The sequence below is a fragment of the Halichoeres trimaculatus genome, unplaced genomic scaffold (assembly GCF_033239565.1).
Source record: "Halichoeres trimaculatus isolate MK-OKI-2021-1 unplaced genomic scaffold, fHalTri1.1 fHalTri1_scaffold_21, whole genome shotgun sequence".
In the NCBI taxonomy this organism is placed as follows: domain Eukaryota; kingdom Metazoa; phylum Chordata; class Actinopteri; order Labriformes; family Labridae; genus Halichoeres; species Halichoeres trimaculatus.
Window position 1 is genome coordinate 20,539,369 of NW_027437199.1, and position 27,500 is coordinate 20,566,868.

The 27,500-nt window shown below is 41.0% G+C and overlaps 1 protein-coding gene across 2 annotated transcripts in view; it reads left to right on the forward strand.

The window, feature by feature from the left end:
* The window catches only part of grm8a (glutamate receptor, metabotropic 8a), a 409,703-nt gene that overhangs the window by 145,596 nt on the left and 236,607 nt on the right, over positions 1 to 27,500 (forward strand). For both annotated transcript variants that reach the window (XM_074698190.1, XM_074698191.1), the window contains exon 4: positions 15,952 to 16,168. In XM_074698190.1, coding sequence (XP_074554291.1) covers positions 15,952 to 16,168 — 217 coding nt within the window. The remainder of the gene's footprint in view (positions 1 to 15,951; positions 16,169 to 27,500) is intronic.

The window sequence follows — 27,500 nt, forward strand, 5'->3', positions numbered from 1 at the left end:
TAGACTCCAGATCAAAAAGAAAGGCTTCAGGAGTTAGTTTATGTGGTGATGAGATTCATATTTGATCTGAAAATAAATAAAATCACTCATGTAGAAAAGATAAAACACCAAATGGAAGTTTGCCATAAATTATAACTTAATTCAGATCGCATTTAAAGCAGTGACAACTCTTTTTGAATTTCAGAGCCTGAAGTGAAAAGAAAACCACAAAGCTTTCCATCAAATTGTCACAACTCCTGAAATCTTTATCTACATACCTGAGGTGTTTGTTTCCCCACTGCTGCCAATTTGCTGAACTAACCCTGCAACATTCATCTCAAGCCACTGAGACTGGAAACTCACCAATACAACTTAATTCTGCAGAACTTCGCGCCCGGAGTTGTCATTTCGGGCTGTTTTCCACAGAGTCATTAAAAACTGATTCAGACAGCCTCAGTATGCCACTGCTTTTACCTGTCAAAGTGTCTGGAATAAGATCTCCCAGTGCTGCTTAACTTGTCAAAATGTCCACTTTTGTCGTTATCAGGGATAATTAAAGAGAGGGAAAGGATTCCAGGCTGCAGACAGCTGGTTGGAGGTGACGTGTGTCCTTCAGAATCACTCTGGATTTGTTTCCTGCTCAGTCAAAGGAGATGAGGACAGATGGTTGTTGTGTTGGTAGAAACTCTTTTTTATATGGGGGCATCATGGGGTCAGAGAGGAAGTGCTAATGTATTGACAGAGACGTATCAAAGGCCTGTCGCTCCCAGCCAATTCTCACCTCTCAAATAGTGTGTGTGTGTATGTGTGTGTGTGTCTGCTAACACCTCAAAAACACCCAAAAGTCAGCTCCCTAAAACTGGCACGGTGTGTGTGTTTGCACCATTGTATCTATATCATGTGGCATGTCGTGTCCCCTCACATCTCCTCTGTTCTTCTCCCAGCAGCAGGTTCATCTCTACAGTTGTAAATCTGTTTTAACACAAGTGCAGCCTTTAATAAGGTTCCTCCTCTTGAAATTTAAATTAGGCTGCTATTACCTTCAGGCTCAAGAGCAGAGCTTCATGTGTCATCTGGGTTAATTTATTCACATGCTATGCATGTAACACCTGAGGGGTGTGGGATGTGAAGGGTTTAGTGTAAGGTTTTATCCTGTATCCTCTCAATGACGTCCAGAAATAAACATCTCAATCTGTCGTCAATTTTTGAGGGGAGAAAAAAGGTTTTTCATTGTAACTGAAACCATACCAAATGCATTTTTGCTTAAAATCGTACTTCTACGTGAACATACTGTATATGACTAATCATGATTATATCAAATCAGGTTGATATGGCGCTTTTAAAGGTACCCACATATGCTTTACGAGACACAAGAAAACAAAACAAAAAAAATAGATACATGACACAGATAACAGTAATCAGGTTTTGAAAGTGGCCTCAAAAAGGTGGTTGGGAGTTGGTTTTTGAATGAGAGGAGTGATGTCTCAGATACACCAGACATGTCTGCAGCCCGACCCCATTCAGTCGCGTGTTGACTGCGTTTGTCAACTCACATTGACTGCGTGTTCAGTCCAACAGGCTGCGTGACTGACAGACAGCTGGAGTCACAGACTGAGGAGTTCCTGCTCTTCCCTCTCTATTAATAAGTCTCTCTTCATGCATGTTGGACTGTAAAACTTCAAACCTGTTGACCTGGTCTTGGCTGGCTCTACTCATTTTGCCCATTTCTTGTTGTAGAAAAGCTAGATATGATCTGGTTTTTACATGGTTAGTTTTTTTTTTGAAAGTCACTGGGTGTTTTTTGGTAGTTTCCGATCATGACTTCCTGTCCTGCTTGATTTCCCTTCTGCTGGGTTCATGCGTCACAGCCAGCCAGCCATAGACTGTATAAAACATGGACGAAGCATCCGCGACGTTGCACATCTGTCCCTGAAACCGTGAAATAAAGCCAATCCGTGGACGCAGCCACATTCCCTATGATGCTGGCTGTGAGTTTACCTTTGAGCAACTACAGGGCACCTGGGGGTCACATGACCTGAGCTTTTCCTCTGATTGGAAAATCAAACAATCCTAATAACTTCTAAACCGCAGAGATAGAAAAAAAATTCTCTCCGTACAGTGTGTGCTGATAGTGAAATCAGTGTTTTAGACCGAAGCTGTTTTTTGAACCAGGCTGTAAATATGTTTTTGATGCCGTAAAAGTCTGTTTTTATGGCTGGGTGTGTACGTGACTTCTGGTCCTTCTGCAGCCAATCTCAAGCCGATTCTCAAAGAACAGTGACTTTTAGCACTTTCACATATGCTTCATTTTTACTAACCAGATGTTTCCCCTTGGTCACAGCTCCACGTGTGTCAAAAATAGGATGGCTTTGTATTACCTGCAACACGATGGAGCAGCCACACAGACATACTGCAACAGAACCGATCCAGTGTGAGTTGACAGATTGACTCGAACGGAAACCTATTTGATCTGTTTGCCGTGACAGAGCGGAGACGGACTGCAGACGCACCTGGTGTATTTCAAACGTATTTCAGCTGTGAGTCTGAATGGTGGATATTTGGAGGGAGGGAGTTCCAGAGGGTTGGGGCAGCATCTGACCTCCAACGGTGTGGTGCTTGTTTCTGGTAATGGGAGTCAGGAGCTTAGCTTACCAAAAGTCTGTGATGACAGGTGAGGGAGTAACGTTGGAAGAGGTCTGCATGGTATAGGGCAGGGGTGGCCAACCAGTCCTCTATCTATCTATCTATCTATCTATCTATCTATCTATCTATCTATCTATCTATCTATCTATCTATCTATCTATCTATCTATCTATGAGGACATAAAGATTGAGAGGGGCACATGTAGAGAAGAGAAACTGAAACTTAAGTATCAATCTCATCACCCAAGTATTGATCAATACTACCACACAACAAAAGGCAAAGAGCCACATGCAGCTTGCGAGCCGCAGGTTGGCCACCCCTGGTATAGGGGATTAAGGGGGGGACTTTGTATGATCCACATTCAGCTTATCATTCCAGAAAAAATGTCTTGTTTCAAGTTATTTAAAGACAAAAATGAGGTCTGAATTGCTTGTACCAAGTTAAAAAAATCTGCCAGTGGAACAAGAGTAAAGTTTCTTGTATTAAGATATTAATCTAGTTTCAAATTTTTTGTTCCATTGGCAGTTTTTTTTCCCTTGTTACAAGCAATTCAGACCTCATTTTTGTCTTTTAACAACTTGAAACAAGGCATTCGTCTGGAAAGATAGGTTTTATGTAGCCAATGTTTCTCCTGTAATCACAGATGAAGAATCAGAGGAAGAATAAGCTGTTTCGCATTGGCAGACATGATCTGGCAAATTTTTCATGGGGCTAACCCACATGCACACAGCTCTGCTGCTCATCCCACAAACGCATCCTCCAGCATAGAATTGGATAAGTAGATAAGAAAAAACATTTTTTCTTCATGTTTCTATGTATTAATATTCTTGTAAAGTAGATGTGATAGCTTTAGTCTGCTTGACTGTGTTAGTTTTCCCATCATGTCCTTTCCTTCCTGAGGCATTAATCCTGACCTGCAGAGTCTCCTGCTCTGCTCTGTCACGGCCCTGAAACACGATGTGCAGTGAGGATATATCACCGTATGTTCAGAGCCCGAACAAAACCCAAAACAGACTGCATATTGATTTATATTGAGCTGTTCTCCCACCTGACTCCAGGAACCTGCACTTTAGTTTGGCCTGAAAATATGAAGACGTACAGGATGCTAACATTTTCATGGACCTTAAAGAGCTGCCCTGGCAGTTTTTAGATTCTTCTGTGGTACCAGTCAGAGTTTGAGGAGGTCTCTTCAGCCACTGGGATGTTTGCATGGAGTTAAACTGCACTCTCACCTGTATCAAACTCATCTGTGAACGATAACCCACTTCCTTTTCTTTTTTTTTCCTCATCCTCTATCGCTATTATCTCTTTCTTCCTGACCCCACTCATCTTTTTTTACTCCTATTGTTCTTTTTTCTCAGTCACAGCTCTCACTGTGCCTCTCCAGGAATCTTCATTCCTTTGCCTCCTGTCTTTATCTGTTGTTTGACGTCAATTATCTCTCCATCAGTCTCCCTTGGATTTTTCTCCTCTCTTATCCCTCATCAGTTTTTGCTAAACATCCTCTCTCATCCTTCTTTCTCATCTTCCCCTCTGAGCGTCTCTTCTAAATGTTTCTCTGGCATCTCTTCCTCTTTTTCACAAACTACAGCCTGATCTTCTTCTCTCCTTGTGATGAGCGAGGAACGCTCGGGGTGAAACTTAGACAGTTTGGGGAATATCCCTTTGGTTTAGTGGAAGTTAAAGACGGGATTGATAGAATGAGGTAACCATCTTTCTCTCTGTCTTTGTCTCCATGTTTTCATGTATTATTATTTCAAAAGGTGCCTTTGATATTTCCAGAAACAAGTCTGCATGTCTTGAAGCAAATCAACCTCAGATGAGATGATGATGAGGTTATCAGCGTGGTTTCTTTTTACTGACGTGCAGTGTTTGTGTTCAGGTTGGTTTTCCAGCTTATTAAGCAGGAGGTGATTCTTTTATTGCATTTTAAATGATCTTATTAAAGTTGGATAGAGAAACTCTCAATGTAGTTTCTTTGGTGGAACAGGAAAAAGACAGTAAGGGGATTTGATGTTCATTGTGATGTGTTGGGTATTGTGCTTTTTTTAAAGCCCTGTTTCCGCTAAGTGCTTCAGTTTGGTTTGTCTTGGTACAGCATGCATTGTGTGGCATTTCCATTGACTAAAACCAGGACAGGCCCCTAAATTACTGACTTGGGCCTTCCCACTTTTTGGTACCCTTCCATTGGGGTTCCAGACATACCAATCTGACTTCAGGAGGTGGAGCTAGAAACACTGCAGTCCATTGACTGTTTGAAAAAAAACAAGAGCCACATGCCAATTATAAAGAAGACAAATTGTTGGATGTCTTTAATTTTGGTCTTTGTTAACTGTGTTGCATTTTTCTTTGTTGGATTTATTAGCATGTCATGCTGCTATGCTGTCATGCTATTATGTAGCTGACATGGCTATCGGCATCTGGCTTACACACAGATGGCTGTGGAAACGCAAACAAGCTCAAGCTTTACCAATTCAACCTGTACCAAACTGTACCGGACCATGGGGTGGAAACGTGGCTTTAGAAAACCCTTCTGTCCAGAATACACCACATGCATCTGTAGTCCGGCTCCGCTCTGTTGTGTGTTGACTGTGTTCATCAACTTACACCAGCTGCGTGTTCAGTCCAACAAGCTGTATGACTGACAGACAGCTGGAGTCACAGACCAGAGGAGTTTCCACACTTCCCACTCCATTGATAAGTCTTTTTTATTGGGCTGTAGAACCTCAAACCTATTGACCCCTGGTCTGGCTCTGCCTATTTTTCCCCTTTTTGGTTGTTGTGAAGCTACAAAGGTTCAGTTGTCACGTGGTTTGTTTTATTTTGAAGGTCACTGGCTTTTTCTAGGTAGTTTCTGTGCACAACTTCTTGTCCTGCTCAATCTCCCCCAAGGTGAATTTACACATCACAGCTCAGGCATACGGCAAAAATAGGATGGTTGTGTATTGGCTGCAACTTGACAGACCAGCTGGACCACAATTAGAGATAGGTACAGAATGAGGTACTTTTATAGGTACCAGCCAAATTCAATCGATGGTACCGATTCATGTAAAATCAAAAGGTACCATGGTTAGGTACTCGAAAGTCTCCATGTGACCGTCAGGGAGTAAAAGAGAAGGGAATTTTCCATGCTGGGAATGAACACAGCATTGCAAGTTTATATATTGAAATATATATTAAAATCTTTGAGATTTTATTATTGGACAAATTATTATTTAATTTCACATAAACACACACAAAAGTACCGAAAATTGCTACTGTTAAGTACCAATACTGATTGCCAGGTACCGGACATTGATACTGATCGTTTGAAATGTGAAACATACTCATCCCTAATCACAATGGAGCGGATCCAATGTTAGTTGACAAGTGACGGTATGAAAACCTAAATGATAAGTGGTCAGACAACAGACGCACCTGGTGTATTTCCGCCTCTATCTGAGTCACTTTGTTTTAGCTAGTTTCCTTAACCCATTGATGCCTGACATACCCTTTTAGGATGCAGCTATAATTACCTTTGCATCTTAATTTTACCTATTGATTCATATTCTACACATACCAAAGATTGTATCAGATCCATCATGTCACAATATATTGGTCAGAGGATGAACTTCTCTTGTCTTTTTATATTAGATAACTTAGTTTTAACTAATGTGTGTAATATACTCAAATTTACAATCTCTGCTTAATTTCACATCTGTAAGAATGCAAAAACACATGAAACCAATTTGCTTTTGTAAGTAATAATTAATTCAGACACTAAGAGGTTAAGGGCCCCCACTCCATATATCCTATGCCTCAATTGGCCAGCAATCTGGGGGCTTATAGGGGGTGGCGCCATGAGCAGACCTTGGTGTTTGAGGCCCGTCCCCTATCACATTTCATAAACCAGAGATCCTGAGGTGATGAGCTCATTGTTTTAGCAAGATCTTGTTAAGATCTGGTTCTATTTCTAGAACAAAGTATTTTAACCAGTTTCCAGCCAGATCCTGGGATTTCTACAACAAATGAATAAGTAGAGGTTTGAAAATCTGCACATGCTCAGTCTGAACATCCAGGATTGATACTTTACATCAATGTTTAAGATATCATGATGTTCCTATCACAGTGAGTTGTGGTAAAGTGCTCGATCAACCACCAAAATGTGAAACAGGAAGGATAAGAGATCTGATAAAGAGACGAAAGGCCCAACAGTTAAAGGAGAAAGAGAGACAGATGGACCCAGGCTGAGCTGACGAGGTGAGACAGAGCGAGAGACACCCGACTCTCAGCCCCAGCAGTCTTCATCCTGCTAAATTAACTCGGTGAGGTCCCACTGAGCCGGTCCTCTCCTCATTAGACACAGACCGCGGCTGGCTGGTACAGGGCTGAGTCAAATTTTCAGCAAGTAAACAACTCCCCAAAGCTGACTGGAAAGTGGGGCGCCGCGCGGCCGGATCAATTTAAAGTGTGTGTGCTTCTTTTTTCCCCAAGTCTCGGACAAACATTGTTCCAGGATCAGGGGAAAAAAGCCTCTTCCTCCACTTTTATAAAAACTAATGCTTCAAAACCTCCCTGTTTCATTATTAAAATAAAGAATGATAGATTATTCCAAACAGGCTGACTTCTCATTCTGCTTTTAACTGACATTTAATGAATCTTTTCAACAAAGTCTCCACAGATCAACCACAGTTAACCTGTTACTGTGCATCCACTGGCCTCTCTGACACCGTTTGCATTGTGTGTGTGCGTGTAACTCTGTTTGTGTGTGACGCAGTGGGGTTAATTAGCTTCAGACCGCTGCCATCTATCAACCTAACGCTCAGGCTCAAGGCCCGCGACAGCTCCATTACCGCCAGACACACTCTCACACACACACAGCTATGATCTCCTCATAAACACTCATGTCATTGACGGTGTTAGATGTCAGTGAATTCAGGTGATTTTCTTTGCACACAAACGTTGTGTTATCAGAAGCCATCTGCAGCTCTCAGATTAGGAGGATGGGATTAAAGCTGCTCCAGGTGAGGTCATGGATTGTCTTTTTTTTCAGGTCTCCACTTGACAAGAGGAGTGCTTCAGTATCTTTTAAAGGGAATGTTATGTCTCGGAGGCTTTATTCAGCCTCAGATATCTGCGATTTCCCTCAGACTTTCCAAGTGACATTTCAAAAGGTCACTTTGAGCCGTTTAAAGGTTTCTTTAGCCTGAAAGTAGAGCGCAGGTTGACTGGGGGAAACTCCGGAGCAGTTACACCACATACTTCGAGTAAAATAAAGTCTGATATCCACATTTTTAACCTCTTCTCTTCCACATAGATCCCCTTGGTTTTGGACTTTAACAGAAAAAGATGCAAACATAAAAAAGCCACACTCTCAAATCATTATCTGTTAGTCTCAGCTCCTCCCTTTGATTCTGTCCGATCTATAGAGTGGGTTGAAACTCATTAAAGAGGACATGGAGCAGAGCTCAGTGTCTATAGGTGACTGGAGTTCACAGATATTGGTTTATATTGGTTTCAGCCCCCAGAGTTCATTTAGAAAAGCCCGGTGAGACACCATCAAAGAAAAGTTATTTAGACCTTGAAAAATGAGGAATCATCATCATCATCATCATCATCATCATCAACCCCTGCACCCTGCTGTGCATCAGTTGTTGTCATGTTGGGAAACATTACTCTGTTTTTCAATAGTCTTAGCTCAGAGGAGAACACGGCTCAGTTAAGAATTAATCTCAGTTATTTTACAGCGTAGGAAAGTCCATTTTATGCCTTTATTGTGATCGATGCAAGACTCCAAGCAAAAGACTTCATATCTGTGCAGGACTGGACAAATTGCCATTTAATGGTGACCACAGAATGTGTAACAGAGGAGTTTGAGTTTGTTCCTGGGCAGAGTTCAGGCTTTTAATGAGGTTTAGTTTAGTTAAAATAGAGTCTGGTTCAGAAGCCCCTGTGCTGCAGGAGGAATTGGATACTTTATACATTTAATTTCAGGCGTTATGAAATGTTGATCATCTGAATAACCCGAGGACTTCAGGATGAAAGATTCAAGGTATCTTCACATACACTTCAAGTACAGTGGTAGGTTTTGAAAATTCTAAACACTGATGTCACTAACTCCCTAATCACACTGAAGATGAAAAATACTCCTGGACTGATACTTTCTGCTACTATGGCAGGGAGTGCCAGTAACTCTCTAATATGACCTTTTTTCTTTTTTGTTCCAAAACTGTAAGCAGATTTAAGTTTCTGATTCCTGATTAAAACAATATATTTTCTGTCTTCTTGCATCTCAGTAAGTGATGAGAGTCACGTATGCAACAATTCATGTTTTTGGCATGAGGACAACTCTGATGTAATTATACATGCATCGATAGATCGGTGCTGATTACTTTAATTTTGAGAGACCGGTGACCGGCCCATCCTTACATATGAAACTGTTCATATATACCTCCAGGAAGGTGTGACAGCCAGCCATTGTTGCTTTTTGCTCTGAGACCATAAACTCAGGACACTTTATGGGTTGTTTAAGCTAAAACATAAAGATTTTATTGTTTCACAGGTATAGTTCATTGATTTTCAATAAAATAAGATTGGAACATTGAAGGTATATGCTGTCAGTTATAAAAAAATAGGGTTAGGGTTAGGGTTAAAATTAGTATCGGCAGGTCAGGCTTATTAAGGATTGGTGATCAGTGACAGGCCAGAAAATTGTGATCGGTGCACCCCTACATGTAATACATATGACCATTAATACTGGAGAAGGTGTTTGACTTTTACCTTGGGAAAGTTGAGTCCCGTCCTTCACTGTAACTCTCTCTATTCCATGAGCTGAACCTTCCATTTGGCATAAATCCATCTGTTGAGGATGGAAGGAGGCTACATGCAACAAGGCGTGTGCTGACAAGCAGGGGTGCGTCCAGACTTTTAAGACCTGGGTGCCCTGACCAGGGCACTTGGGATTATGTGAACCCACACTTAAGTATAGTAATGTATTTTTACTCATTTTTATTACAGATACAGGAAAAAAATAATTTGGCAAAAAAAAACAAAAACAAAAACAAAAAAAACCTAGACTCACAGTACTGTAGTGCACCAAAAATAGTAAAGTACAAGCTTTCTTTAAAGGTATCTTGACATTAAAAAATGTAAACAACTGTTATTTTTTTGGCTTTTAAATGAGAAATACAAACTTCACAACCACCAATAATCTCTGCATGTTCCTTTGAAATAAAACATGCAGACTCGTATAGATATTCATTATAATTGCAATTCCGCAATTTTGCCACATCATGCAGCTCTATGATGTGGTGGGGGGTGTTATTGGCAGCTGCTGAATGTAACTAATAAAGAAACTTGTAATCTTACCTTAATACTTTTAAAAACAAGTAATCAGTAAAGTAAAATCCAATGAATTTTTTAAGGTCACAGTGGCAACACTGGTCGCTGGTCTCCAATACTCCTAACCTGTGGGCTGAAAAGTTGAGGAAATGAGTTTCTGTTTCAAAAGTCACAGCATTCTGATGGGTTTGAACACATAATGGTATTATACTACAACAAAAACATCTCTCATACTGTAGACTGAAGATTTTTTATTTATTTATTTTTTTATTTTTTTTGAAACAGGGTATTTCAAATGTTGAGGGTTCAACTACTGTGGAGCATGAATTTCTGTATCTGATTTCTTAATCTGATAAATAAGACTCATCAATGGGATAGAAATATATCCTGTTTGGTGTCCTGAAAGGTAAAAAAAACAAAAACAAAAACAAAAACAAACAAACAAAACAAAAAAAACAAAACAAAAAAAACAGGGGATTTCTAATGTTTATGGTTCATCCTCTGGGAAACAGGAATTTCTGCACCAACCACACAGCTTATTGCTACAATAGTTACACAGATCTATTATTCCAGCTACACAGTGCTCAGACTGAGTCGGACTTTGGTATTACTGGAGGATTTTTCAAATGGGTTTAGAAAACTGTATCAGGATGAGAATTCAATAGTTGGTAACACTCGTCGATCGATGGAGAACTGGGTTCATTTAGGAACATTTCCACAGAAGCTTTCCCGATTGATAGCTCTATATGACGACGCGCTGTGTTTCCACTGCCAGTCCAAAGTGCACATTTAACTTCAAACAGTAACTCTTCCCCTTTTTATCGTACACGCTTTCATCCCCCCTCACACGCAGACACACACATATTCATTAGAGCAAATGGAATTAGGGGGATTGGAGGCATAATCTTCCTCCCCAGTGATGTGAGGGAATCAAGCCGTTAATTTCCCGCCTTTAACCACGACTCCAAAACTCAGAGTCGCTTTGAAAGAGGCTGCAGACTCGCAGCACATGAATGATTTAGGACACTAAAATGTCACATGCCATCAGGCGTGCTCGGGTGTAAGCAGGTTTCTGTGCCGTCACGTGTGTCTGGGGGATCGTTGGAGGTTTCTCCGTGGTTGGAAAGCGCTGGTGCGGCTGCTGAAGACAGTATTGGGTCTGTGCCTGCAGCAGATATTACTGGATGTCACATAATGTATCTTTCTAGCTGTTTTTCCTTTCCTCTTTCTCTTTCCTCCTCTTTCTCAGTAATGACTCCAGGAATATGACAAGAAGTCGTGTACTGGAGTGTGTGTTTGTGACTGCATATGTCTCAGTTTTCCTGCTGAAGAGGGAAATAACAAAAGATCAAAGAAGCTGCTTCGCCCAGGTCATGGGTTACTCTCTCATTGCTGCTGTAAACAGACAAATATCTCAAATTCCTGCAGTCGTGCAGCGTCTCCCTTTGAAATGGATATTCCTCTATTAAAATGCACACACACTCATGCACATTATCACTCTGATGTACAGTACAGAGACACAAACTCTATAAAAAAGATGCACGCTGGTTGTTTTAACAAGTGTTCCCGTCCTCTAGCTTGGCTTTCATTTCTTCTCCAGTTTATTTGTTTATCTCCATCCTCCATGAATTATACATACATAACGTAAAGTTTATAGAAGTTTATGACTGTATCCCCTGAGCAGAGTGGACTAATAACTACTAGGTGTGAACTTCCTGCATGTTTAACAGACAAAAGAGAGGTCATAAACAAAGAAAAGGAAAAATAGTTCTGATCCAAAATGAGATTTCACGCTACAGTACAAAATCTTATCAGCATTTCATCACGAAACCTGCAGGAACTTACTTGTGTAGAACAACTACCAACTAAAAATGTAGAGGGAACCCTGAGTTTTTTATCCTAATTTGTTTGGTAAAGTGATTCAGATAAGCTCAATATTCTTGTCAATCTTGAGTTATGTCAAACACTTTAAACTCAGTTTTAAGTTTAAATATAGCAAACACAAAAAAATAAACCGAAGTGTGTAATGACCCTTTAAATCTTTTAAATCTCCTTTAAAACAATAATCACACACAGGAACTGACTCAAAGTTAAAGATGCTGTGAGGAGGATCTGGGCTGCGTCACCACCCTCTGGCCCGGAGTCTTAGGGACAAGGTCATAAAGATTTGACTTTTAAACAGGTGTGTATCTGTTTTGGAACCAATTTCCTCTCTTTCGCAACAAGGTGAAGTATTCATCAGTACAGTTATGTAGCACTGTATGAAACATGATTACAAGCAGCATCAGCAGCCCAGTGCTACGTTGTATCCATAGGCTAACGTGCCAACAAGCAAACTGTCAGTTTATACAGTAGCTTACTAGCCGTCCATATGTAGCACTACTGACAGCCCAATTCTCTAAGACATGTCTGTAATGTGTAACGTTGGTGAGTCCTGGTTATGTCCTGCCAGTCATCTACCAATCAGAGCTAACGTAACCTCACTCTTCATTTTATTGATAGATGCTCAAGTTTGAACAGACCACTGCAGAATAACTGCTGACGGTGGGTTGGAATCAACATTAACACAAACAGTTTAGCCCCTGTTAGCCTTTAGCTCATGCTATATCTCTCTCCTGTTTATCTTTCTTCTGCTCTTCTGTCCTTTTTCTATCTGACAGTTAGGCTCCTGTGTCCACCATCACTACAAAATTAATCACAGAAATCATTTTCAGCAGAGAAAAACACAGATCTCTCTTCTCACTACTGTTGTCATAGAGACTTTGACGTGCCATAAATTAATCTGATCTTGCTCGACCAATTGGGACGCTAAGAAGTAGCTACAAAGTAGCATTTTGAAATAACCTAATTTGGCGCTGATAATCTTGTTTTAAAGTGTGAATTATGAACGGGAAATTGTCTAGAAGGGAGAGTATTTCAAGATAATTTTCAGACTCCTCTTGACCCCTTTAAGTCAGTAATTTCCTGCTTAAATTTTTAGATGAATTACTATTAAGTTCTATTTCCTGTAAGAAATGTTTTTTTTTTTTTTTTTTTTTTTATGGACGTAACAAAACAAATAAAGTGAAACCACATCAAATCAAATTGAAGTAAAAATAATATGAACTTGAAATTCACATTTTGATTTTAATAAATCTGTTTTCATTTGTTTCTGGTTATGAACAAAAACAACTGTTTTCCATTATTTAAAGCAAAAGTCAAACACACACCTAACACTCTTTAAAGACCCATTCATGCTCAACGTTAAATACGGATCTGGTGGTAGCCTACTGTTTGGTTTGGACTGTATCTGTAAGAAGATATGAGCCAAATGAAGCAGTAGCACTTGAAACCAGAAAACCATGGGAGCAGTGGTGCTGTTACAAAATATGGAAACCATTCTATTAATACCCCGCAGTAACTTCCTGTAAAATTTACAGCAACTCGTTTACAGCAGTCGTGTCGTGTTTCTATCCTGCAGCGCTCTTTGTTGAAAGAAGTGAGTTAGTTTACTGTTTTCTTCTGTTTCCATTTTTGGGTTATTTCACACCTGCCTTCTGCAGACGTTCAGCGGGATGGATCCCTGACCTTTTCAAAATGGCAAAGACAAGTGTATGCGCGGGACGTCAGGGCTTCAGATGATGCTCAAAGGGAATAAAGACAGTGAGCGATGGGCTTTAGAAACATTCCAGTCACACACACACACACACTTTCAATCTTGTCTCGCAATAACACAAGTTTTGCGTGTTCAGCATTTGCACACATGTATATGGATGTGTGTGTGTGTTTGAGAGAGACAGCTGATGCTTATGTTGAGCTTTAGATTGGCAGTTAAGTCGTACTTTAGATGAATTCCAATGAGACGTCTGTTCGACATCTGTGTGTGTGTGTGTGTGTGTGTGTGTGTGTGTGTGTGTGTGTGTGTGTGTGTGTGTGTGTGTGTGTGTGTGAGGAAAGTACAGGGTCTTCCCTCGCCGTCCCTCTCTGTCAGGGGGAAAATCAATCTGCCCGTCAGCCGTCTAACACCCTCCACCTGCTACGCTACCTATCACCAGCATACCTGCCTGTTTCTGTGTGTGTGTGTGAGTGTGTGTGTGTCCTGTCATTCTGTCAGCTGCTGTCTCTCCATCCTCCTATCTCCCTGTTGTGCTTTTTTTTGTCTGTCTGCTCCCTGTTTACTCTTTTGTGTCTGTCTTCCTGTTTCTCTCTGTGTTTAATCTGTCGGCCGTGACACCAGTTGCTTTTTGGTTAAGACTCTTTTTCTTTCACATCTGCACCGTAGCCAACATTTGTAATCTCAACAGATTCCACTGTCAAATCTGCAGTTACAGTGGCAGTAATAATACTTTTATCCCGCTGGTTGCTCCTGATCTTGAAGCCGACAGTAAAAGTGTTGCAGCTAAATTTGCAGATTTGTCACGACAGCTTCTCCGCACATTATTATTAAATCTCAGCAATCTTGCCTGGCCAAAAAAAGTCACCACCTGGATTTAACTAAGCAAATTGGTACAAGCCTCCTGTTTGATAATTACTGCAAGGGTGATTATCTTCAGCTGGCAACAAGTTATTTAACCCCATCTGGTGCAATGAGTCTCTCCTCATTTCTTAAACAACCATGTGGAAAGACACATCCTGTGGAAGTGGGAAAGATGTTAGTCTGTTTGAGAAGGGTCAGATCATTGGCATGCATCAAGCTATGAAAACATCTAAGGAGAGTGCAGAAACTACTAAAATTTGGTTAAGACTGTCCAATGCATTATCAAAAACTGGAAGGATAGTGGGGACCCATCGTCTTCAAGGAAGAAATGTGGCTGGAAAAAATCCTAAACTAGAATTGTACTTTTACATCTGTCAGAAATTATGGTGACCTTGTCTTGTATTGTTTTGCAAAGCAATCTGACCATTTATCTAAGAGTTATATACACATATGGTCAAAACAGCCTTATGTCACAATTTATAAAGAATCCTGAATCCACACAGTGTTCCTGATCACCTCCTAAATTTAATCACTTCTTTCTTATCCCATTTTAAACATCTCCTGAAAATTTCATCAAGATCCAATTGTTACTTTTTGAGCTATGTTGTTCACAGTCGAACAAACAGACAAATTCTCCCAAAAACATAACCTCCTTGGTGGAGTTAATGATCTTGGTTGGCGATCATTTAAACATTTGGTGAAATCAAACGGAAGAAAAACAACAGTAGAACTCAGGGCTATTTTTGAAAGTGAAAGTAAGAGCATTTTCAAACCCACAATGTGAAAAGAACTCAAGCGATTGGGAGTGAACAACTGTGTAGCCTTAAGAAAACTGCTAATCAGTGAGGCTAGCCCTAAAAGAAAAGTCTTCAATTTGGTAGGAAGCATAGAGATTGGACTCTGGGGCAATAGAAGAAGATGATGTGGTCTGATGAGTCCAGATTGACCCTGTTCCAGAGTGATTGGCCATCAGGGTAAGAAGAGAGGCAGATGAAGTGATCTCCCATCATGCCTAGTGCCTACTGTCTGAACCTGTGGGGGGAGGGCTATGATCTGGGGTTGCTGCAGTTGGTCAGGTCTAGGTTCAGCAACAGTCTGTGCTCAAAGAATGAGGTCAGCTGACTACCTGATAAACTGAATGACCAGGTTAGTCCATAAATGGAGCTTTTCCACCCTGATGGCAGGGCCATATTCCAAGATGACAATGCCAGGATTGTAAAAGAGTGGTCCAGGGAGCGTGAGACATCATTTTCACACATGGATTGGCTTCCACAGAGTCCAGACCTTAACCCTGTTGAGAATCTTTGGGATGTGCTTGAGAAGGCTTTGCTCAGCAGTCAGACTCTACCATCATCAATGAAGATCTTGGTGAAAAATTAAAGCAACTGGATGGAAATAAAACTTGTGACACTGCAGAAGCTTATCCAAACAATGCCACAGTGAATGCGAGCTGTAATCAAAGCTAAAGGTGGTCCAAGGAAATATTACAGTGTGTGATCTTTTTATTAGCATTTCTCTACATCTTTAAATTGTATCTCCTCCCTCTTCTCCAGATCCCCCAGGTGAGCTACGCCTCCACAGCCCCAGAACTGAGCGACAACACCCGCTACGACTTCTTCTCCCGCGTGGTACCGCCGGACTCCTACCAGGCCCAGGCTATGATGGACATCGTGACAGCCATGGAGTGGAACTACGTATCCACACTGGCCTCAGAGGGGAACTACGGAGAGAGTGGCGTGGAGGCCTTCGTCCAAATCTCAAGAGAAGCTGGTAAGAGCTCTGATTTTCTACTTCTGACGCATGTGTTGGTATTTCCATCCCCACTGATTCAAGCCAACTTTGCAACCTTTTCTCCCAGCATTCTGTCACATTTCAAGTGGTCTTTTACGGCGTATGGGTTATGATTTAAAAGGATTTCAAACTGAGTGGTGCCTAACAAAAGGCAAAGTGTAACGGCATGTGCTCCTTTCTCCTGCGTAGAGGATATATTACGATCACATGACGCTCATGGTGCACTCTCTGGCATGAGACACGCTCTGCGGCTGTAACCTGTAATTTGAGGAGAACTATTGCAGGAACAGAGTGGAAAACCTGTTGTTTAGATCTCAGGGGAAGCTGCAGAGAGAGAATGCACTCTGCGGTCAAATTGCAGGCTGTAGATTGCAGACCGGGGTGAGCAATTGGGGAAGGAGAGTTATCACAGCAAGGATTTGATGGAAAAGATCGGCAGAGCTCTTGACTTTCTTTTTTGGCTTTTTATGTGTTTTAACAATGGTGCAATCTCCTGGAAGAGCCTTGAGTCATGAGTGTTTATTTCATGAGCACGATTTCACATGATGTTTGATGGTCTGGGGATGCCAGCATGTCGGTGTCCAATTATAGCGTGACAATTGTGCACAGCAGATTGAGCATTTCCCCACAATAGCGTAGCAGTGTCTTTGAATCTAAAGACATAAAAGTGATAGTCTGCATCTTGCAGTTTTGAAGGCAGCATTTGCATGTCACCACAAAGGGACTGTGTTAAAACAAAACCATTTTCACTTCTTTTCTGTAATTTCAAATACTTTGTCCTTTAGAAGCATATCAGCAAAAGACGTAAAAACATGAAAACATACTGTAAAAACTGACATTATAAAAGAGACTATGGTTTAGATTGATCCCATACTTATGACCTCAATGAAAACTGAATTGCCGGTGATATTACAGCTACAATCAACACAGGTTGTCCGGTCAGAACAGGAATGATGGCAACAGACACACTCTTTCAATTTCCACTCTTTATTCCTTTTGAGGCAAGTGTGTGTGGTTTCTTAAAGAAGAAAGAAAATGAAATACAATTAAATAAGTTAGGAATGTATAGAATGTATAACATAGGTAAATATCAAACAATGAGAATTGGATAGATATAACACAGCAAACTAGAGAAGTCCCAAAACACTCTCCACTACTTAGAGAGTATCTTGAAAACTGAGGACATGATGAAACATAACATGTTGGATGATATGACAGTTTACCAACTAACAGAAATCCAGGTAAAATGACTGTAAATTTGCCCTAGCCACAGTAAACAAACCTGATGAATTACTAAAAACAAGTGATAACGGAACTACTTGCAATCTTATGGATGCACAGGAAATTTTGGAAAAGCATCGATTGTATAATTAACAGATGTAGTCCCTCTGAAGTCACTTGTCTGTTTCTGAAACAAATTTTTGAAGCAGATTGGCTGGTTGGGCCACATTAGAAGTGACAGAGGCTATGAGACTCCACACTAACAGCTCTTTAGTGCCCGTTAATCATGTGAGCTGAGCTGTGCTCTGACTGGGTCAACTCTCAATCTTAATTTCTTCTAAACTGCCGAGTAAGAAAAAAAATTAACCCACCGTACAGTGTGTGCCAATAGTGAAATTAGATATTCAGACAGTAGATGTTTCTTGTACCAGGATATTCATTTCTGCTGGGAAAACAACTTTTTTTGGGCTTGGTATGTATGTGACTTCCTGTTCTTCCAGAGCCAATCTCAAGCGGACACTCGACTAACTTCAGATTTTTGCACTTCAACATTGTCTCATATTTTTAGACTGCAGGTTGTCTGGAGGTTGTCTGGATTGTAAAAAAAAAAAAAGAAACTCGATCCCGATCAAGTTGGCAGTCTTGTGTTTCTGGCAAATAAAATTTAGAAATTAAGACAGGCTGTTTGGCTTGACTGTCGATTGTATGTTTGCTGCATTTCTGTACTGTGTTCTTATTTCAAAGCTGTCAGATCTCTCTCCAATAGACAAACTCTTAAGGGGGTGGCCAAATTTATTCAAACGAATTATGGGTCATTTTGAATTCAGTTAAACTTTATTTTTTGAAAAGTGACAGCTCTAGCTCGTACTAAGTCTAAGACATCATATTTTTCTGAAAAGAAGATAAACACTCGCTTAGAGTACAGTTTAGCAGGGCAAAAATGATTCACTCCAACTCTTGTGTAAGTCGTGCATCAGGTTAGTCTGCAGCACACAGGAAGGCTTTTACCACTTGATGACGTGTGCATTTATTGTCACATCAATCTCTGTGGCATGTGAAGCCCACGTCCCAGGTCTCTGCAGAGTGAATCCTCTCTGGATCTCTGGTCTCAGCATCAAGAGCGGGAGTAGCTTTCTCTCTTTCTTCATTTCAGAGCGACTCTCTTAGTTTCTTTATTCCACTGTCTGACATCCTCCTGTCTGCCTGGTGCTATGAAGCTGTGAACTCCTCCAGCTACTAAAACCTCTGTTCCTCTCATTCATGCAATTATCACCCTGCGTGTACTCGTGATGTAGTGACACGGTGAGGCAAATTGACAGAGAAATCCATTAAGAGCACCTCAGTGATTCAATTAGAATATCAATAATTAACCCCAGTGTGTCAATAACTCCATCACACTGGGCAGGCCAACGGCTTATTGACGATATCAATACTCTGCCCCACCCCTACAGCTCATCTTGAATGTGGTCTTGGGGGGACTGGTGCTTGTTCAAGCCATAGACTGTATATAGAGTTGACAGCGTGGCTCCACCTTTTACCATTGTACGGTGTTGAAGCCAAAATACCTCTGTCAGAGGGACCGCCATTGTTGAGCAAGGGTCTAAGCAGTAGAGAAGCTGAGTGGAGCTGGGTGATATATATATATATTCTTTGGAAACTCTAATCTCTTCTTAGCTTTCCTTTCCAACGCATCTTACTATTCCCGAGAAAACTACCCAAGAACGGCAGCCGACCATTAATAATCAAACGTGACGTAAAGCCTCATTTTTGACCTCTAATAACTAATGAAAAAGAAACTTTTCAGAATAAGAAGACTTTAACACAACACAACCCAATAATATCTTCATATTAGCATCGTGATGTGAGAAACGTTTCTACTTGGTGTATGTATTTTTGAAAGAATACCCACAGCCCATCTAGAATGACTGGGGAGACAGAGTTTTTGACCTATACTGCAGCCAGCCATAAGGGGGAGCAGTTTTTTGTGGTGGCCTTACTTGGAACTGAGCAGGATGACGTCCATGGTCCAAGGTCGTGCTATGCTACAGCTACAGCTAAATGCTGCTTCATAGCTAGAAGGTTCCTGTCTCCAGTCAAGTGTGAACTCACATTTGGAGTTGCTGTTCTACCTATGGGTTTGTCTGAGATGCACAAATGTTTTGTGAGTGATCAAACATAGACTCAAACCCCAAAAAGTGACAGAATATCAGATAAGAACTAACTCTCAGGTGTAGCGGTGGATCACAAACTATTTCTTGTTGGGTAAAACTGCTAAAGTGATTGAATGGTTGATCTGCAATAAAAAATGCCTTAAGTTAAAGAGGTTTTCTTCATTAGAGATGCTACATTTGCCACACTTAACGATTTGATTAATATCAAAAATGTAACATTTTAAAATGTACATTGTGATATTTTGAATAGAAAAACTAGGTATTTAATTTAAGATTCATTATTGTAACTATAGAAGCGGTGGATATGAGCCAGTATCATGGTTATTTAATACATTCTCAGTTTTTATTACTGAATTCTTCTTTGTGGTTCAGGCATCTAGTGAGGATGCCTCCCAGATGCTTGAGGTGTTTTGGGGACGTCCAACTGGGAGGAGACCCTGGGGTAGACCCAGGACACTGTGGAGAGATTATATCTCTCGACTGGCCTGGGAATGCTTTGGGAATCCTCTCAGAGGAGCTGGTGGATGTGGCCGGGGACAGGGGTCATTGGTCTTCACTGGTCACTGCTGCCCCATGACCTGGACCTGGATAAGCTGTGGAAGACCACATGACATGATATGACATGAGTTTAAATACGCCATGTCAGTTAAAAGAGTATGTGTTTACATTTTCTGTTAGAGTTGGTCGACATTATTTTGTGCATATGCATGGTCTGAGGGGGTTTCTAAATTTGTTTGCAGAGTGAAAACAAATTCAAGTAGGAAAATATTTATGAATCACAGATTTGTGTGTCAAGTATTCAAGCACAAATGTATGCGTATGTACCAAGGGGAAACATCTGGTTAGTAAAAATGAAGCCTTTGCGGAAGTGCTAAAAGTTGCTGTTCGTCAAGAATCCGCTTGAGGCTGGCTGCAAAAAAAAAAAAGACGAAGTCACTTCACGTGGAGTCTAATCTCTTCTTGGCTTTCTTTTCTGATGTATCTTACTATTCCCTGGGAAAACAACCCATGAACGGCAGCTGTCAATTATCGTCAAACGTGACATAAAACCCCATTTTTAACCTTTAATTACTAATGAAAAAGAGGACTTGAACACAACGCAGCCCAATAATATCTTCATATTATTGCATCATATGGATATAAGAAACGTGTCTACCAGGTGTATTTATTTTTAAAAGAATACCCACAGCCCATCTGGAATGACCGGGGAGACAGAGTTTTTGACCTATATTTCACCCAGTCACTTGCATAAAACGGCATGGGTCTCAAACACTGATTTCTCTATCATCACGCACTGTATGCTGAGTGAATTTTTTTTCTACATCTGCGGCTTAGAATTTATTAGGAGTGTTTGATTTTCCAATCAGAAGTACAGCTCAGGTCATGTGACAGTTGAGCGTCCTGTAGCTGCGACAAGAAAAACTCACAGTTGTCATAGCGAATGTGTTTGCGTCCACCGATTGGTTCATTTAGTCGTTTTAGGAACAGATGGGTGACATCGCAGAGGCTACGTCCATGTTTTATACAGTCTATGGTATGCACTGTTTGTGAATGAGGTACAATAAGAGGGTCCTTGGAAAAATGTCACACTTGAAAGGGGTCCAGGTCTAAAAAAAATTTGGGAGCTCCAGCTCCAAAGACCCCAAACCTGTTGAGTCCTGCCTGGCTCTGCTCAACATGACACTTTGTTGTACAAACAAAATACAATCTGAGGTCAATACAGAGTGTTTTACGCTGAAAGTCAACCCAACTTTTTATTTTTATGTTGTTTTGATCCCTGACTTCCTGTCCTGCTCAGTGTTATCTACGCAAATTGATGCTTTGTTGCTTCATCATCTGTAAAATCTGAGTCCAGCCTTAAATTATGATGCTTTTCTCACTCCAGCATTCATCCTGCAGCCATCCACGATAGAGTTACTGTTTCTCTTCAGTCAAAGCTGGTGTTCCGGTTTGAAGAGAGACTGTGTTAACTGGCAACTTTGAGCCAATGCACTTGTAGTTGTTGGATTTTTTTAACTTCTCTTTCCTGAACTCGGTAACTGGTGCTGTATAAAACATTGTGTTTCCGTCTTTAGTGAGCTCCTTGATAAGATCGCAGAGAGCTGTATTTAGCAGTAAATGGAAACGAGCAGATAACAAACTTCTGTCTTTGTTTAACAGCACAGAACATTTTGTACTTCTTCATTAGACAGTGGAGGGAATGGGGAACATCAGTGGAGTAAATGAGAGTGACAGGGATCCAGAACGGCAGAGAGGAGCTCAGAGAGAGGATCACTTGTCTGCTTTGATGTTATACTTAAAAGCACGGTCCCCTCGGTCCTCAGAGCATCCAGTTTGGGTGAACGCTGACTTAAATCAGTTTGTGAAACCCTCTAAGTGATGTTGACAGATCAAAATGATGTCGCTTTGCCTGTTTGTGTCTCGAATGTTTTATTGAAAACACAAATATTTACTGACTAAAAAAGAACAGAGGGAGTATCAGTGAAGATCTTCCTATTTATATCGCTGCACGTCGATTCCTTCACTGAAGTCTTTCCCTCGCTGGCTTTGTGTGCTGATGTGGAGATGACAGCTCTGTGAGCGTCTGTCCATCTGTGTGTGTGTGTGAGTGTGTGTGTGTGTGCGTGTTTGGAGCGGCTCGCCCAGGGCTCCATGCTGCGACAGTCAGCACATAGATGTTTACTGTGGCGTCAGATCAGTGTGTGCCTGGACATGTGTGTGTGAAGAGTAACGCAGTCCCCAGCAGTATGAATGTGTGTGTGTTGAGGGAGTCAGCAGATAGTGTGCTCTCTTGCCCTCTACAGTAAGTGTGTGTATGGCAGGGCGACGTGCTGTGACAGCAGTCAGTCAGTTGTTTACTCTGCGGCTGCACTGAAGATGAGCTGAGGAGGGGAGAGGAGAAAGTGACCAAAGTGGGAGAGTTCACCGTGTGTGTGTGTGGTGTGTGTGTGTGTTAAAGCTGTAGCAGACAGGGAGTGACAGAGAATAGCTGAAGAATAGAACAAGGAAGTGAGAACAGCAGCAGAATAATGATAGGATTCTGATATGGATGCACAGCACTCCTTGCCAGGGTGCTCACACACACACACACACACACACTCACACACAGCATACATATCTACAATGTAGCTCAGGTGAAGACCTCTACACTCACTTTCTGTCTCTGTCTTTGCTTTGACACTGACACACACACTCTCACACACACACACACACACTCACATGGAGCCAGTGGGGATTCCTGGGTGATTATTTAGTGATCCCTGTGTAATGACTGCAGCTTACCAGGCTCTGCAAACTGAAACCTCACATCCATATTAATTGGAGAGTAATTGTTCTCTACAACACAAGTGTGTGTCAGTGCATGAGTATGTGAAAGTTTCAGAGTAGATGCTCAGGTCTTGTTTAATCAGGGGTTACAGAGAGTGTGTGCTGAGCTGCTAATGCTAGTACCTGTGTAATCTGCCCAGTCATGCCTCTCTGCACGTGCCTTCTACCTGTTTCTTATATAACACTCAGACAAAGGGAAATATTTACTCCTCAAACACAGGAACAGAGTATGTCCTGGTTCTGTTTGCAGCTCTCCCAGGAGGAGTCCTGGAGAAATTTCTGCACAGCTAATTTTTCTTTTGGCCAAGTCCGTGCAGCAGTCAGCGAAATCTCTTTGTTTCAAAAGGTGGCGTCTTTGGGGAAATCTGGAAATAACTTCAGATTATTAGAGGTTCAGAGGTTGCAGCAAGAGAGTGGATCTTGTCTCCGTCGATGGGGGTTGGATTTGTTGCTATGCTTTTTGTTGCAGCTATCCATTTTCTCCACATGCTTACTCTGAAGATTCAGGTGATCAGTGTTTTTATTCAGCTATTGTGAATCTCTCAATCTCTAGAGTTCATTCCTAAAAAGCTGCAGAAGTTACAACTGGTCCATTTGGGCTGTAGCATGAACTGCAATTTACAATATCTGTACTTTTTAGAAAATAAATAGTAAAATAAACAGTTGATATCTGGTTTAAAATCAGAATTCAGCAATACCATGTAACTTACTGGTCCAAAGAAGGGGCTGATGGTGGTTCTTTACCTGGATGTGGTTGCTAGTATGAAGACAGATAGATGGTGAAGACTCTGTTGTCAGCCAGCCTACACTATAGTGTATGTTCATGTAGGTGCAGATGGCAGATAAAGGCAAGGTACGCTACTGAACCCCAAGAAAGTTTCCTTGACAATCCAGATTTTTAAATTGTGTTGAAAAAACAAAAAAACAAACAAACAAAAAAAAAAAAAAAGAAAAAAAAGAAAACAGAAAAAAAAACTAAAGCCTTAATCAGTGGACAGTAATGTAAATATATCTTAGTTGTCAGCTGTTTGTGATTCCACACACACTTCCTCTGTCCCTGCACAAGCAGTGATTTTGGTTTATTTAGTATGTTGGTGTCAGATGTTAGGGATGGGTACCGAATTAGGTACTTTTATAGGTACCGACCAAAATGCATCAAAAGTATCGGGTACTGATTCACATAAAATCAAAAGGTACCATGTTTAGGAACCTAAACGTATCCTTGTGACTGTGATGGGCTTGAAGAGAAGGGAATTTTGATTGCTGGACATGTACACAGCATTACAAGGTTATTGAAGAATAAATATGTTAAATTGAAAAAATATATATATTGTTAAGAAATTGTTTTTTTTTACCACACAAACACAAAAAAGTACCAAAAGTTGGTACCATTGAGTACTGATACCGATTGCCGGGTACCAGACATCGATACCGTATCGTTTCAAATGTGAAAGGTACCCATCCCTATGTTGGGGTCTTGTCGAATGTTTTGTTACCAGTCCATCTGCTAGCCTTTTCATTTCCTCTCATGCTTTTTATAAAACACGCTTGCAAATTAAGAGATGAATAATACAGTGGAAGATTTATCCCATTGGTTTTAGTCTTATAATGTTTTTGTTGTGGTCCATGATCATTCTCATGAGATAGTTGTTACGTGTACATGCAGCTCAAGAAATGGGACAATCAGCCTAGTCAGCATGAGATCAGACTTTTAACAGATATGAACACAGCTTAGTCGGGCTGAGATCTCACTGAGCAAAGCTTGATTGACACACCTAGATACTGTGATTGCTATCGGACTGTGGTTGGATTCATCAGGGCTCAGCTGGTCTTGGCATGCCTCAGCATTTAACATGAGCAAATATCACTCAGAAGAGGAAGCATGTGACCATGATAAAAGAGTCGCTGCACTCCAACATAGCAAACACCATGAAATGTTATTAACATGCATAGTAAGGAAGAAGCATAAAGAGCTACAGCTGCATCCATCATTGTTAGCAAAAAAAAAGGAGTCAGAAGCCAGAAGTCCAATTCTCTTTTACTGCATGTGGACAGGACTAGATCCCTTACTATGACTTTACAATCTGACTATGATCTTAGTCAGACCGCTGCGTGCATGTAAACGTACTGACTGAGATCATGTCAACCTTGATTCGCTTAAGAATTATCTCTACTATTTTAAAAGGTATCTTTGTTTAGCTGCAAAACTTGTTTGATTACATGCTAAACAGGGTGACAACGGTTAGCATATACTCCTTACCAAATATTTTATTTCTGAATGGGGCTGTAGGGATTTTCATTTTGAAATAGGAATGTCAATACAGGACAGAATGAGGTTTGCTTGGCTTTTGCACTTTGCCCCAAGTGGACACTCAAAGAATTGCAGTTTACGACGTCTCAGGCTTTGTATTTCAGTGGTATTTTTGTTGTTTGTCTTTGTGTTGTAAACATTGTTGCACAGTTATAAGTTGATGTGGATCAGGCATTTCCACTAAAATCTGTATTAAATCTAATCATTTCATAACTGAAGTGTTACTGTTGAAGTATCCCTGCTTTCTTTTCTATTTAAACTTCATACACCAGGTCTATTTCCCCCCACACACCCTGCAGTACAACTCCCAGACATTTTTCCAGACGGCTCAGCCATGCCTCCATCCTGAAACATATTCACCGTGACTTTTAAAGTGTATTCGGACCGTGTGTTGTCCCCCCCAGCCATGGCTTCGCAGTCATGCAGAACTCGTAACAGACACAGCTCAGTGAGCATGGGCCAAACTTGTTTACTCATCATTAGTAAGTGTTCACAAACTGTGTGCATAGTGCAACATTTCTGCTTCTGTTCACAATAAGCTGACGCAGCCCAGCAATCAAAGGTTAATGAACAAATAATGCAAAGGTCAACCAGAGGGGAGGGAAAGCAAAGGTCGAACAGGTCTGAGGTATTATGAGCATTATGAGCATCGATTCTGTGTGGAGGAGAGAATTTCTCTTCATGATAAGCCTGAGAGAATCGTAGCGTTTCTACCTCACCAGCACTCTACAGCCTCCTCCGTCGAGCTGCGTCTGCTGAAATACATCTCTGCTGTATTAAAGAAGAGGTGGCAGCACACTCACCGGAGACATGAGGATCTTTCCAACCAGGTCACGGCCGTTTCTCCTTCTAGTACCCTTCCTCACCTCCCCGTGGAATCTATCCAGGATTAAAACCACATCTACATTCAGACACTCACAGCAAGACAGAGCGTGTGTGTTAGTGTGTGTGTGTGTACTCGAAGGCTATAGGGCTTGTGGGTGCAATGAGAGGGTTTACAAGAACCTGCCAGTGATGGGTGAGGAGGATTTGTGTGAGTGTGTGTGAAAGTGACTTCACCTGCTAACCGTCACAGCCCCAGACAGCGCCCGCGAGTGTCTGAATCCCTGGAAGGCGGCGATGAAGAAGAAAAGAAAATGAGCGGGAGAGAAAAGGGTCTGTGAGGAAATAATTAAACGTTTATCTCCAGTTTCATTTAATTAGTTCTCTGGCTCTAAACTAATCGGCCTCCTTTTTGCTTCGCTTTTGCCTCTCCACGTCGCTCTCAGTCCACTCCTGCCCTCCACAATGGAGCCTCCTTTTGTCATTATCTAAGTCTTGCTCCCGGCTTATGTTGTTTTTATTCAGCATGAGGGATCATACTTTAATTGAAACGCATTGTGATGCATATTTCACACAATACGGGTCTATTTTTGGGTGTGTGTGCAGTTTTCCAGACCACACCAGTGTTAAAATATCACTTAGCTTGCACTATGGAATCGCATATTATTATTCATGAGGAAATGAATTAATAAGTCATGCACACCATTCTTACAGTATAATGATCTGAGGAAATTAATTTAATACACTACATTATACATATAATGAAATGTAATAAAGTCAGATCAGGATTTAAGTTTCTCCAGTGTCACCACAACAGTATTTTACCGTAATACCTGCAGTAACTTACTGGTAAAAATGTCTTTTCAGAATATTATTGTAAAGAGCAGAGGATCTCCTGGAGATATTTCAATATGTTTGTTTTTACTTCCTCATTAAAAAACTGTCTTTTCAGAGTGACGTCACAGAGGGGAGTCCCTCTGATTCTGCCTCTGTTTAACATTAACAAACATAGATGCAACTTTTTTTTTTTTTTACTGTATTTCACAGCATGAAACTACTGAGCATCCATATGGCACAAATACTAGGTCTTAAAAGACATTCAGTGCAATTTAACCTGAACAACATGGGACACAACATGCTCCTTAGAAACCAACACAGTGCATGTTCCGTCCTTTTAATATGAGGACTAGTAATGAAACAGGACACCTGCTTTATATATTTTTCCCCAGTAAATGACCACTGCATTAATTTAAGAATATGATACTAAAACAATAACTTTCTGCCTACATATTAGGCATTCTACTGTGGAATCAATGTCTGTAAAGAAGTAAAAACTAATGTTCCCAAGTATTTTTAAACTTGTCAGAGTGTCACTGTCTCATTAGCTCCATCCCAGCCATGACCCTGCATCTGCTCACTCTCTGGTCATGGACTTCCAGATTTGAGCTGACTGGACTAG